Source organism: Poecilia formosa, unplaced genomic scaffold (genome assembly GCF_000485575.1).
Source record: "Poecilia formosa unplaced genomic scaffold, Poecilia_formosa-5.1.2 Scaffold169, whole genome shotgun sequence".
NCBI lineage: Eukaryota > Metazoa > Chordata > Actinopteri > Cyprinodontiformes > Poeciliidae > Poecilia > Poecilia formosa.
In genome coordinates this window covers 569,972-581,780 of record NW_006800108.1, presented here as the reverse complement: position 1 = coordinate 581,780, position 11,809 = coordinate 569,972, and the positions used below count along the sequence as shown (strand labels likewise).

The 11,809-nt window shown below is 37.9% G+C and overlaps 1 protein-coding gene and 1 non-coding gene across 2 annotated transcripts; both read right to left on the bottom strand.

Annotated features, from left to right (window-relative positions):
• Nucleotides 1–111: 111 nt before the first annotated feature.
• Nucleotides 112–10,682, bottom strand: clptm1l (CLPTM1 like). The gene is made up of 18 exons (XM_007564883.2): nucleotides 10,407–10,682; nucleotides 7,717–7,924; nucleotides 7,545–7,639; nucleotides 7,263–7,452; nucleotides 6,365–6,564; nucleotides 5,947–6,025; nucleotides 5,696–5,813; nucleotides 5,511–5,605; nucleotides 5,236–5,320; nucleotides 4,642–4,745; nucleotides 4,362–4,427; nucleotides 4,075–4,125; nucleotides 3,895–3,977; nucleotides 3,778–3,812; nucleotides 3,604–3,659; nucleotides 3,092–3,136; nucleotides 2,773–2,888; nucleotides 112–2,666 (listed from the first exon to the last, which is right to left on the bottom strand). The coding sequence occupies exons 2-18, from the start codon at nucleotides 7,879–7,881 to the stop codon at nucleotides 2,582–2,584; spliced, it is 1,668 nt and encodes a 555-aa protein (XP_007564945.1). The 5' UTR covers nucleotides 7,882–7,924; nucleotides 10,407–10,682; the 3' UTR covers nucleotides 112–2,581.
• A 691-nt stretch (nucleotides 10,683–11,373) lies between these two features.
• trnah-gug (transfer RNA histidin (anticodon GUG)) lies at nucleotides 11,374–11,445 on the bottom strand. The gene has a single exon. It is a non-coding gene; the product is annotated as a tRNA-His (tRNA).
• Nucleotides 11,446–11,809: the final 364 nt, after the last annotated feature.

Genomic DNA, 11,809 nt, shown 5'->3' with positions numbered 1-11,809 from the left:
TGTATTAACAAAAGGTAATTGCATAATAAAAACTGATATCTTAATGGTTTGATAGATGGCACTTAGAGTTTGCAACAATAGGATGAATGTAAGAAAAATGCAGACAGTAAATGATGTCAGCCTTTTATTACGTTTCAATGAAAAACAAACATTACAATGATTTCAAACAAATTCAAAGTAAAATTCCTCAAAAGTTGATCTGACTGCATTTAGCTTGGAACACAGTTCTTTTCACCTTTTTCCCTGTACAAATTCCATGACATCTGAACAATTCATAAATTGATTCCTAATAGAGTCTTTATACTTTAAAGGAACATTTACAATAGGCATAACATAGTAAAGAAGTAAAATCATGATGGTTTAGGTCCAGATTTTGTAATACTTTCCTTGAGCTTTACCACCAATGTTTTCCCTCCAAAACGTCAGTGTCCATTAAAAACATTGCATGGATCACTTATGCTACACATTCAATGCTAACAAACAGTTCAAGAATCACTCGTACATTTGGCACAAATATTTTCTTGGCCCTGACGTGTACAAAAAGAAAAGAAAAGAAAAAAAAGATGGTGAAAGGTTAATGAATGTCAGTGTACCATCATGTTTTACAGCAAAATAAAACATTGGAGAACAAAAACATACAAATGCAACTTCACACGTTACTGGACTTATTAACCTTCAGTTTCATTGAAGTGTAGTCCTGTTAAAAGGTTCTTAGCAGTTTTTGTACCTGCAGTAAATAACCCTCTTGTTAGCTTTATTTAGTGTAAATCCACATTAGTTGGACTCAAGGACAGGAGCTGATAGTTAGTCAGAGACGGGCCAAGACCAAAGTGGATCTTTACCATCTTAAACCAAAATCATTTTTAAAATTTACAGCAGTTTATGTGAATGCCGTTATCACAAAACTGAACTATTGTCATGTTTTCATTACACTGAATAGCAAATAGATTTAGATGTTGTGCAAATCCAGTTATTTTCCTTGTAAAACACATACTGTGGTTTACAGTCACAGTAACTAACAGAAAACCGCTTTATTTAAAAGCACAACAATATTTTAGCTTTTTAAAAAGCTTTAGTTCATATCAGACAGCTAATATGAACGTCAAACACGTAACACGTTGAGTTCTCAGTATGTTTCACACAGGAAGATCATTGATGGCGCACTGCCTCCAATCACTATTTCCTGTTTAGACAGAAATTGGTTTCTGTCTAAATGGCCGGTCAATGGAAACCTGATGGTTTTTTTTTAAAGGTTAATAAAAAGGTTTTTAAAGGTTTAAGACTGTAGCTGTTTAGGATGGTAGAAGTCGTATTTGGTCTTGACCCCTACAGTATTGGCCGTTAGCTTCAGCATCAGGAACAGCTAATATGGATTTAGACTAAGTGGAGATGCCAGGAGAGTTATCCGCCTTTTACCAGAACCCCACTTTAAAAAATAAACCGAATTATCCTTTTAATATTCAGAAACTCTCAAGAAATCCTACATTTTCCGTGACATTAAACCTTCACCTTCCAATCAACATTTACAGAGGCTTGAGATTATTTTACGATACCCCAACTACCATGAAGTTTTTGAAAATGATGTGAAAGCTTACTTTAAAAGAGGTTTTTGGTCTTTATTCCAGTTTTTATTTAGATAATTTTACTCTTGCAATAAAAAGCTAGCTTGAAAACGTCTCCCTTTATAATGGTCTCAGATTAAGTCGATACGAAAATTAAATCTCTGCACTTAGCTTCTGAATGTTACCTTCTTCTCTTTGTATTATTTATTTAATAGGCATACTCTATTTAAAAGTACTGCGAAACAGTACATCACAGTTCCTGATGGATGATACCTTTTAAATGAGTGGCTCAAAATCTGCTTGGTGCACTTCTAAATACTAAACCTGTTGAAATAATACAAAAAAAACCTATTTGTTGCTTTGAATTATACAAGTTTGTGGTGGATTATAAGTCAGTATAGTGATATGACAGTAAAGCTCTTGCAGCCATTAGTGAACTGGGTCATACCCCAGTGTTTGTTTAGATGCAGACCATTCTCCAAACTCACACAAGGTTTTCGCATCCGTTTTGATGTTCGCTCCACAGATTTAGCTAGCTGATTTTCACGTAATATCACAGTTTTGAATTGAAAGAGCGATAACAGTTCTGGTCCATTTATAACAGACTGGCACATTAGGCGCAGCTCGTTTGAAGTTAGTACAAGTTCAAGTGTCTGTAACTCAGGATGTTCGACTGAAAGAAATTAAAATTAATGTTGATCACTGTTTTAATTAGAATAAAACTTTTTTTTTCTTATCTTTAACATTTCTACTAACTGATGACATGGTTTCCCTTCCACCAAGTCCGTCAAAATGCCCTGGCATGTTCCTACAGTAGCCCAGAATGGACAAACCAAACACTGGCTATATACCGGTCCTCTACCGATGTTCAAGTTTTTAGCAGTTGCCGTTAGTGAGGAATGACGTGCAAGAGATTAAAACCTTCAAACTTTGCCAAAGTGTCAGTGGATATGATGGACGAAAAGATGACACCCGAAGGTACCAGCTCGTAGAAGTCTGTGAAAACTTATATTTTCATTTTAGTCCTTGTGAGCCTTCCCTTTGGGCTTCTCATCATACGAAATGCCGTATTCATTTATTCTTGTTCTGTCCACTGGGTAGAGCCTGTGGAAACAGAGTGACATGGAAAATATAGTCATGATTATTATTCTTATTAGCAGATTAGGAATATGAATGGGGTTGGTAATCAAAGGTGTGTTTGTGCGTTTACCATCTCTGGTAAAGGTAAATGAGGAAAACCACGTCGTCCCTGAAACAGGCCAGTCTGTGGGACGTCGGCATGGTGATGATGAAGGCGAACACGTCATCAATGAAGGTGTTGAACGCCTGGGAACAGTCAAAGTCACATATGATTCTCAAAACTTCAAGAAGAAAAACATTTTTTTGAGCACATCTACATTTAATGAGAAAATTATCCGCCATAGGAATGTCACATCCATCCAATCATCTTTAGTGTTGTCAACTAACCTGAGGGAAGAAGCTAAAATATCTCATGTTTTCTTAATATACTAAACAGAAAAGGATTGTACCTTATACATGAACGCCTTCCAAGGCAGGTGAGCCACAGACTTCAGCTGTTGAGTAAATTAATAAACCAAATAATATTTTATTTATGAGATAAGAGCGGAAAAACAAATATACAAGAAATGTCTATTGATCTAGATCAGGCAACTTTAATCTAACAAATCTGCTTGTCTTTGAAAAACACGAACATCACAATGTCTGAGCTTTCTCTGTTCCAACTCTGCTCTAGACCAAGTCATTTTCTGTTTGTTTTATTTTTACATGCAAACATAAAAGAAACTCCAAGTGCTTCTTTCCTTCTCTGGACAGAGTTTCCGTTTCAATTCATTTGCATTTGTCTTCTGCCTCCTTTCTATAAGTAACAGGATCTGAATCTTACTGTACGACTGGACTGTATCAAATAAATTTGATTCATATGAAGAAAATTCGGACCAAACTGGAGTCTACATATTTATTGTCTAATATTTGTTGTGAATTGATGATATATTAAAAAAAACCCTCGACTGAGAATACTGACCTTGTAGTTGACAAAAAGCTGAGGAAGCATGAAGAGGAAACCAAAGGCATACACACCTGAAATTTCCAGAGTAAAAAGGAAATACATTTAAGATGAAAATTATTAATATTAAATTAAAAATAATTGTTTAATAAGGTTTTTTTTTTTTTATATTTTATTTAGAAAGTAGCTTACCATTCACCAAACTGTTGATTAGCCACGAGTACCAGCTAAAAGAGAACAATGCGTAATCAGCATCGCATGACTTCTACAAAGAAATAATGTTTCATTTTTGCGTTTGCACACCGTTACCTCTTGTATCGCAGGAATATTAGTGCGTACACTGCCCCCCCGATGCACAGAGGATAAAGGAGGTATGAGAGATACTTCATGGCCTAAAGAAAAGAAAAGCAAGAAATAAATATGTCCGCTGACGAGCTCATACCATTACATTGTATTTTTCCATCCAAAAGCACATCTGCTGCTTCTTACCAGAGTATCATATTCTTCTGTTCTCCGCTCTGATTCGTCTAGTTTCCCAAACTGTTTCAAGGAAAGGAAAAAGTGTAATGTAAGCCACAATTGTCAAAGTTAACATAAAAAAACAATGCAATGAATTTTCTATTGCGTGAATCCACTATTTGAATTAAATTACTGAAATAAATAAAACGTTAGATGATTTTCTCAACTGCAAAAAATGCATAGATGGTTTTCTGGATGTTAAGAATCCAGAAAACCATCTGGATTCTTGAAGTTGTTGAAGTTACTTTCACACCTACCAGGAATGTTGGTTTGCCTCCTTTCCAGAAAATCTGGATTTTAAAGGCCTTCTTCACTTTCCACACCTGCAGAAATGGCAATAAATAGATTTTAAGAAAGAAGTGAAATCTGTGAAGGAACTTTATTTATAATCACCCAGTGATTTTTAAGTTTTGTTATTTTGCCTTTCACTTGACGGCAAAAATATCCGTTATTGGGCCTAAACTACTTTTATTTTTTCTTCTACTTACTATCAATCAATGCTCGCAGTAACGTCTGTGTGTGTATGTGTGTCCTTACTTCAATTATAGAGCCGATCCCAGCAGGTATGAGTACGAGGAGGCTCGTTTGCTCGTCAAACAAATAGAGGAAAATCACTATGGTGCTGAAGCATCTCCACAGCACTGAAATAACGAGCAATAAAAACATCAGGAGGTGCAGAAACAGTCCAGTCAATGACTGCAACCAAATCATAAAATTCAGATTTGAATAAATCAATAAATCTAGACACCATATTATTCACAAGACTAATGGAGAAATTTTGGTCCCCTGTAAAAGAATATCAAGGAACTGAATTATTCTCAATGTGTCATTTGTATGCAGACACCGTTTTTCACATGGCTCCTGAGAAAATATGTTCAACAACAGCGTAAAAGCTTCCAGTCCTCTAAATTACAAAGGTGAACAGAATGCAACATATGGCTGCTTATCAGTCCAGAGCATCCGCAGATGATGCCTTGCTTGTATATTACCTTGTTTTACAAATTTCTCCACAGGTTTATCAAAAACATCCTCTAGTTTCCAGTGGATTAACACATTTCCATCTGTTCTTTGTGCCGGGTTCTCCGGCGCCGTACTTATGAGAGTAAAGGCGAGTGCTGTGACGTCTCTTACCTGCTTTGCTGGACATTCCCACCATGCTTTTCTTCTGCTTCCAAAAGCTGATGTCGTTTTTGAAGGCCAGGAAGTCAAACAGAAGCTGAAAAAAGCGACAGACAAGTTTAAAACAGTCTTTTGCATGATTCTTTTTTTTTTTTTTTTGCAGAATTTTCCTGTATTTAGCTCCACCCATCTTGGAGAAGTTAATATGAATTTCATGTCAAAATAAAACATCTCCACAGCATTACATTGCCACTATCACCACGGACCTTTGAGTTTTTAAAACTCACATGGAAGGCTGCGACGAAAAAGGTGAGAGCCAGGAAATACAGGTTGGTGTCCACAAAGATGCCTTTAATCTCATCAGCATCCTTCTCTGTGAATCCTACATTAAAAAACCCCCAGACAGTTTAGCTAGATATTATGTATATCACATAGATATCTGTGAAAGCAAGTCACAGGAAGTTCAGCATACCAAACTGCTGCAGAGAGTACACAGCATCCTGCATGTGGATCCAAAAACGAAGTCTGCCCAGAGAGATGGCGTCGTAGAGGACGGTGAGAGGGAGCTCGGTGGAAGAGCCGTTGATCTCCTACATTTTTAAACATGAAAATCATTTGAAAAAATAAAATAAAAAAAAAACAACCAACATTTTGATTTCCTAATGCTACTGCTCCTAAAGTAGAAGAGCGTTGCATGATGTTTGTTTAAAGGTTAAAACTCACCACGAGGTCTTTGACCCTATTGCTGAGCTCGTCAACAAACAGCAGAGGTAGATACACCATTTTCTTCCCATTCTGGAATCTAAAACGACAACAAATAAAACTATTAACAATGATTTTTTTTTTTTTGCTTAAATCCAACCTGCACCATTAATGTTGTTCAATTTATCGTTGAACATTTCTGTTTTGCTATAAAGCTCAGAGCATATGCACCAAAGTACTAACAGTGATGTTTTTTGTGACTATATTTTTCTTCTATAAATTTTAGTGATAAGACTTTTTTAATGAGTTAAAAAAAAGTATTTGATTAAAAAAAATATCATTGCATGCTTTTAGATATATTTAGCACAGCATGATATCCATCTTTGGACACTTTATGCTTAGCTGCCATTGTTGTGAATGTAACTAGTCTCTCTCTTACACTCTGAGGTATCTGTGGACGTCGCTTGGCAGGTATTCTCTGTCAAACAGGAAGTGGTCACCAACGATGTTGAGAGTTAGACGGGAGCGCCAGTGAGAAACTGGGTGATCTGTTGAAGCAGTGGCTCCACCTTTAGCTCTGGTTCCCGCTCCGGAGCTACCGTCACGCTGTTTCTTCTTCTGGTCTTCCTGTTTTTGACCCTGTTGGACAAAGACAGAGAGGTAGTTGACTGGTGAATTTCCTCCTTTTTAGGCAGAAAATCTATTTAATGCTTTCACGTACATGCTCAGAGAAAGAAGTTTGCCAAAAACTTTTGTCTCGATAACACTGGATTTCAGTGCTTCAGTTGACGTAGCCCATCATAATACAGGGATGAAAAGACTGGGAAAGAAGAGGGACTTTCTGGTGCTGTGCTAATTTGGCATAATTGCAGCTTGTAATTTGGAAAAAAAAAAAAAAAAAAAAAAAATTACATCTGGGGTTCCTCAAGGCTATATTCTTGGCCCATTTTCATTTGATACATGCACCCCAAAACCAAGATCATAGTGAATTACGACCTCTCTTACCGCTGATGAGACACAACTTTATATTTGTGTCACCACTTGGCTACAGTCCCTAACAGTCACTGAGCACCTGTGTCTATAAAATGACTAGATGGGTCAAAGAAAAACTTTCAAAAATGAAAAGTTTGGGACTAGGACCTAAATTGCTTCAACAAAGCCAATTAGTAGACAGAGTCCCACTTTATGTAATTACAGACTAACTTAAATTTTAACTACCATGTTGCCTTTTACTGCAACTTTCCCATAAGGGATCAATGCATCCCTGCTTTAGCTTAGCCTATGCGACACATCAAGCAGTCTCAGAGAAGACGAGGGAGCAGCAGAAAGTCTCGTACCTGTGTTTGATCTTCTCCTGATATCAGAGAGATCTCAGGAGGCTTTGGGACCATGTAGGTGGTGAGCTGAGCCACCAGGTGGACCTGTCGCGGGTCCTGCCACGGGTTGAGACCAGCCTGATGGACGAATATTAACGCATACAACGTTCCGTTATTGCGCGTTTTCTTGGGGAGTGAGACATTGACGATCCTACAGGGAAACACATGAAATAAATGAATTCATCAGCTTGCGTCCAAATCACAAACATGGACAGATGTTCCTTTTGATCAATGCATACTTACCTCTCAAACTTGCTGTTGACATCAAAGTCCTCCTCTCTGTGAATCAGTGTATGGCCTCCATCTGCGTTCGGCTTCACCGAGGCGTAGATGCTCAACTAACAAGCAGAAAGGGATGTTACGCGTCACTTAAGCCAACCGAGGCGCCATGTTTGAATCGTTAACGGCAGCCAACCTGTAGTTTTGGGTTCCCTGCCAGGAAGGGCGTGATGCAGTTGTCTGCTTTGGGGCTGTCGCAGGGTTTGGTGTACACTATCCCATACATCACCCAGCAAGTGTGGAGCACGTACACCACAAACACCCCGACAATCAGCGTGGTGAAGGAGGTTTTCAGAAACATGATCGACGTCTCCCTCAGCTAGCTGAGCAGCTGGGCCATACGTCTGGATAGTAAGAGTTATACATGAAAGATTCGGTTAAACACGGAGGAATGAGAGGATTAAAGTAAAGCTTAGTAAACCTAAATAAATGCTACATCATACAATTAGGTAATTTCTTCACTAATTCTGATCAAAAGAGGAATTTTACCAGGTACACTTTCCAGAACCAGAAGGAAATCAGTCAATCATGTGCCAAAAACTTAGTGCATTAGGTGGGTAAAGACAACGTGCTGAGGCTCAAACTGAATATCAGGATGGAGAGGAGAGAGGAGTGAGACGACTTTGAACAACAAAAAAGACTCGTTATTGTGAGGACAGAAATGCATTGCATGTGTCAGAGCTTAGAGGAGGATGGGCCGATTTGAAAATAACGTTACGGCAACATAAAATAACTACTTGTTATAACCAAGGTATAAAGAATACCATCTCTGAAGACATGTTAAACATTGAAACGACTCAACCACAATAGCACAAAGCCACACCAGGCTGCACTACTTTCAGCTAAACACTGCAAACAGAGGCACCATTTCACAAGGACAAAGTTCAGATGACAGATCAGGAGTTCAGACTGCAGGTGGTAGCGTATTGGTGTGGGCGACATTTTATCGGAACATTTTTGGATTTCTTAATATCAACTTATTATTGTACAATCATCACAGCCTACTCCTGGGTACTATTGCTGACCATTTCCATCCCTTTATGACCACAGAGTACTCGTCTTCTCATGTCTTCTTCCAGAGGGGTTTAACACAGCATGTCACAAAGCTCCATAATCCCCAACTGGTTTTTCTTAGCATGACAATGAGTTCACTCACTGTGCTGCGCCACAGTCACCAGATCTCAGCGTAACAGAGCACATTTAGGATGTGGTGGAACAGGAAATTCACAACATGGGTATGCACTATGCAGCGGAGGAATCCATTATAACGTGTGATGTTGTCATATCGATAGGGACATCTAGAACCAGGCCGTTCTGAAGATAACCAGAGATGGAATACAGTAAAAGCAAGGTGTATCTACTAAATAAATTGGTAATTGTGTAATAGATTTATAATACATTTCTGCCAATTGATAATTATTGCTTACAGCAAATGGAAAAGGGATTTTTCTAATACCAAAAACGTATCTTTTTGTCAGTGCAATGACTTGAACAATGTGATGTGCAGGGTAAGTCACAAGTGATCATTTCAAAATAACCTAGATGTTCACAGTAGAGTGCCGGTTTTCAAGCATATCAATGAAAACTTAAGTGGAAAGAAAAAGTGTGGTTGAAAATGTGCACAAGTAATGAGGATAAGCACCAATTTCAGGAAATTGTGAAATAAAGCCTGAGAAATAGCTAGCAAAAGATTCACAAGAAATGGAGTCTGTCACAGCTGATTCACATCTGAATAAGATAACATCGCCTAGGAGAGAAAATGGAAGAATTGTTTCCCTCTTACAGTATGTTTCATTTGGTCGCAGCAGAGAGGCACAGAATCCAGGCTGCTTGAGGTCTAAGTGTAAACTTTCACAGTTTCTGATGAGTTAGAGAGACATTTTATCTTCTAGTGTTTGCCCTATGTGCTTCATTAACTCTACAGTCAGCAGAATCGTTGACTTTGGGGAAATTGTAGAGCCCTTCATGCTGATTTCATTTTCGAGCAGAACTTGGCACCTGCTCAGACTCCCAAAAAGTACCAGTATCTGCTTTGTTGAGAATAGCTTCAGTCTGTGAGGTACTGTCAAGAGGCAAATGAGAGACACCAGAGCTGATAGGATGAGCTAAAGGCCGATATCTTTTTGCAACACCGTAGCAGAGACACAAACTTCATGCCACACCATGCATATAAAAGTAGTCCAAACACACTGTGTACAGTATGGTACATTAGCAAGCTGACATTTCTGTATTAAATATCCTATTTTGGTAATTGGTCTAGAGAAATAAAAATAAAATTTATAACAAACTGAATTTTCGTCTATCAAATAAATCCATAAAATATTTGAGTTTTTGCATAAGTTTCACTTCTTCAGTCGAATTACAGAAATAATGCAACTTTTCAATCATATTGTCATTTATTGAGCAGAACCTGTACTAATTATTTAATAAAATAGGGATTAAGAACTAGTCAAAGGCATTTGTCAACGCTAAATCTGATTTCTGAAGACCATTTGCTACAACTTGTTTTTCCAGTTCGGTGATTTACTGGCGAAGCTGGTAAATTTACAGACAACAGCAATAAAATCCTCAGAATAAACTGCCTGACCCATTTTAGCTGTTATTAACCACAATTAGGCTGATATTCATAATAAGGCACTGTTAAGATTTTGATTCCAAGTCTTATTGGTAGATGTCCATATGTTTTGATGTGTGATCTTTAAATATTCACAATCAACACATAAACAGTGCTGTAAAGCGACGAAAGCGGGAATTACTAATTAAATTACATTCTTCTTCACGGACTGGACTTTAAAATTAAAGTGAAACGAAAATCATTAACATTACCTGTGCCAAATTTAAAGACAGTCACTCTCAGTCACTGACTGCCCATCGGTCCATTCACTGCACAGATCCCTCCGGACGGATCACAGCGACCGCATTGTGTTTCTGAAGCCTTCCTCTGGTTGTTACTGAAGGCATCAACTGCTTGTTCCGCTGCTCACTCCTTCCAAAACGCAAAATATCACAAAATCCTAACTGAAAGCGTGAGATAGAGCTTTATTTCCGCCATTCGCTTCCTGGTTGGTTTGCTTAAACGAGATTTGGGGTGGAAGTAACGCGAGACTTAACGTACAAGCGAATTATGGGGGCACGCTTTTTAATTTAAAAACGGCAGCTCTGTCGTGTCCTAAGGTATGTTTACTTACCTTATTTAGGGTAACACGGAAAGTCTGAACAATACAAAGGTATGCTTCGTTTCATTAATTGAATAAAGGTCTATTTCAAGTGAATTTTCTAAAAATGAAGTCTTTATATTAGAATAATAACAGATCATCTGATAAGTATGACCCTTCTTTCTGTTCCTTTTTTTATTTTCTCTCTACTATTTATACATTTTATCTATTCACATATGTACTGACTTTTTGTTATTTTTCTTGTGTATATAACTGAGAGCAATTTGCTCTTTGTTTATTTACCTGGGGATTGCTAGGGCTCATCATAGAGACGTGCCTGGGGAAGAAACTCTCTCTGTATCGCCAAACCGAAGGTAAAGTCTAAACAGTTTGTGTTCTGGATGTGTAGAGATATTTGAGGCCCTGACCTGTACAAGTTTTGCAGAAATGATTATCTCCGATTGTCCTCTCTGCAGACCTGATTGGTATTGGTATTGGCCTAAGCCAAATCATCGTGATCTCTGCTCAACATTGCTGTTAAGACAACAAACAAAACAGTTTTCTCAGTAAATCATTTAATGCATGCTTGCTGTCGTCTCCTGGTGTTTTTCTACTGCATTATGCGTGAGTCCAAAATTTGCCGTGACCCGGATTCGAACCGGGGTTGCTGCGGCCACAACGCAGAGTACTAACCACTATACGATCACGGCTGGGTCTGAATACAACACTATGACACTGACCGAAACCTCTTAAGAATACAGCGGGGCAACATGCAGATCGTTGTTTTTGTTGTCTGGCTTTGAATATCCGCTGCAGTGAAAATATCTTTTTAGAGTCAAGATGTGTTTCTCTCTATCTGTGATTTATTAGTCAGAGAAATCAGACAAATGTAAGAGTTGCGGATCCAGATAGTAGATAAACAGAGGGTGCGTGAACTTATTAAATAAAAAGGTGAATTAAAAATAAAAAACAATCATAATATAACTGAAATATCTGAAATATCACAAAAGTTGGCTCAATACATTTACATATGAAGATATGTTAATCTGTGACCTCCATTTTAATCACTACAAT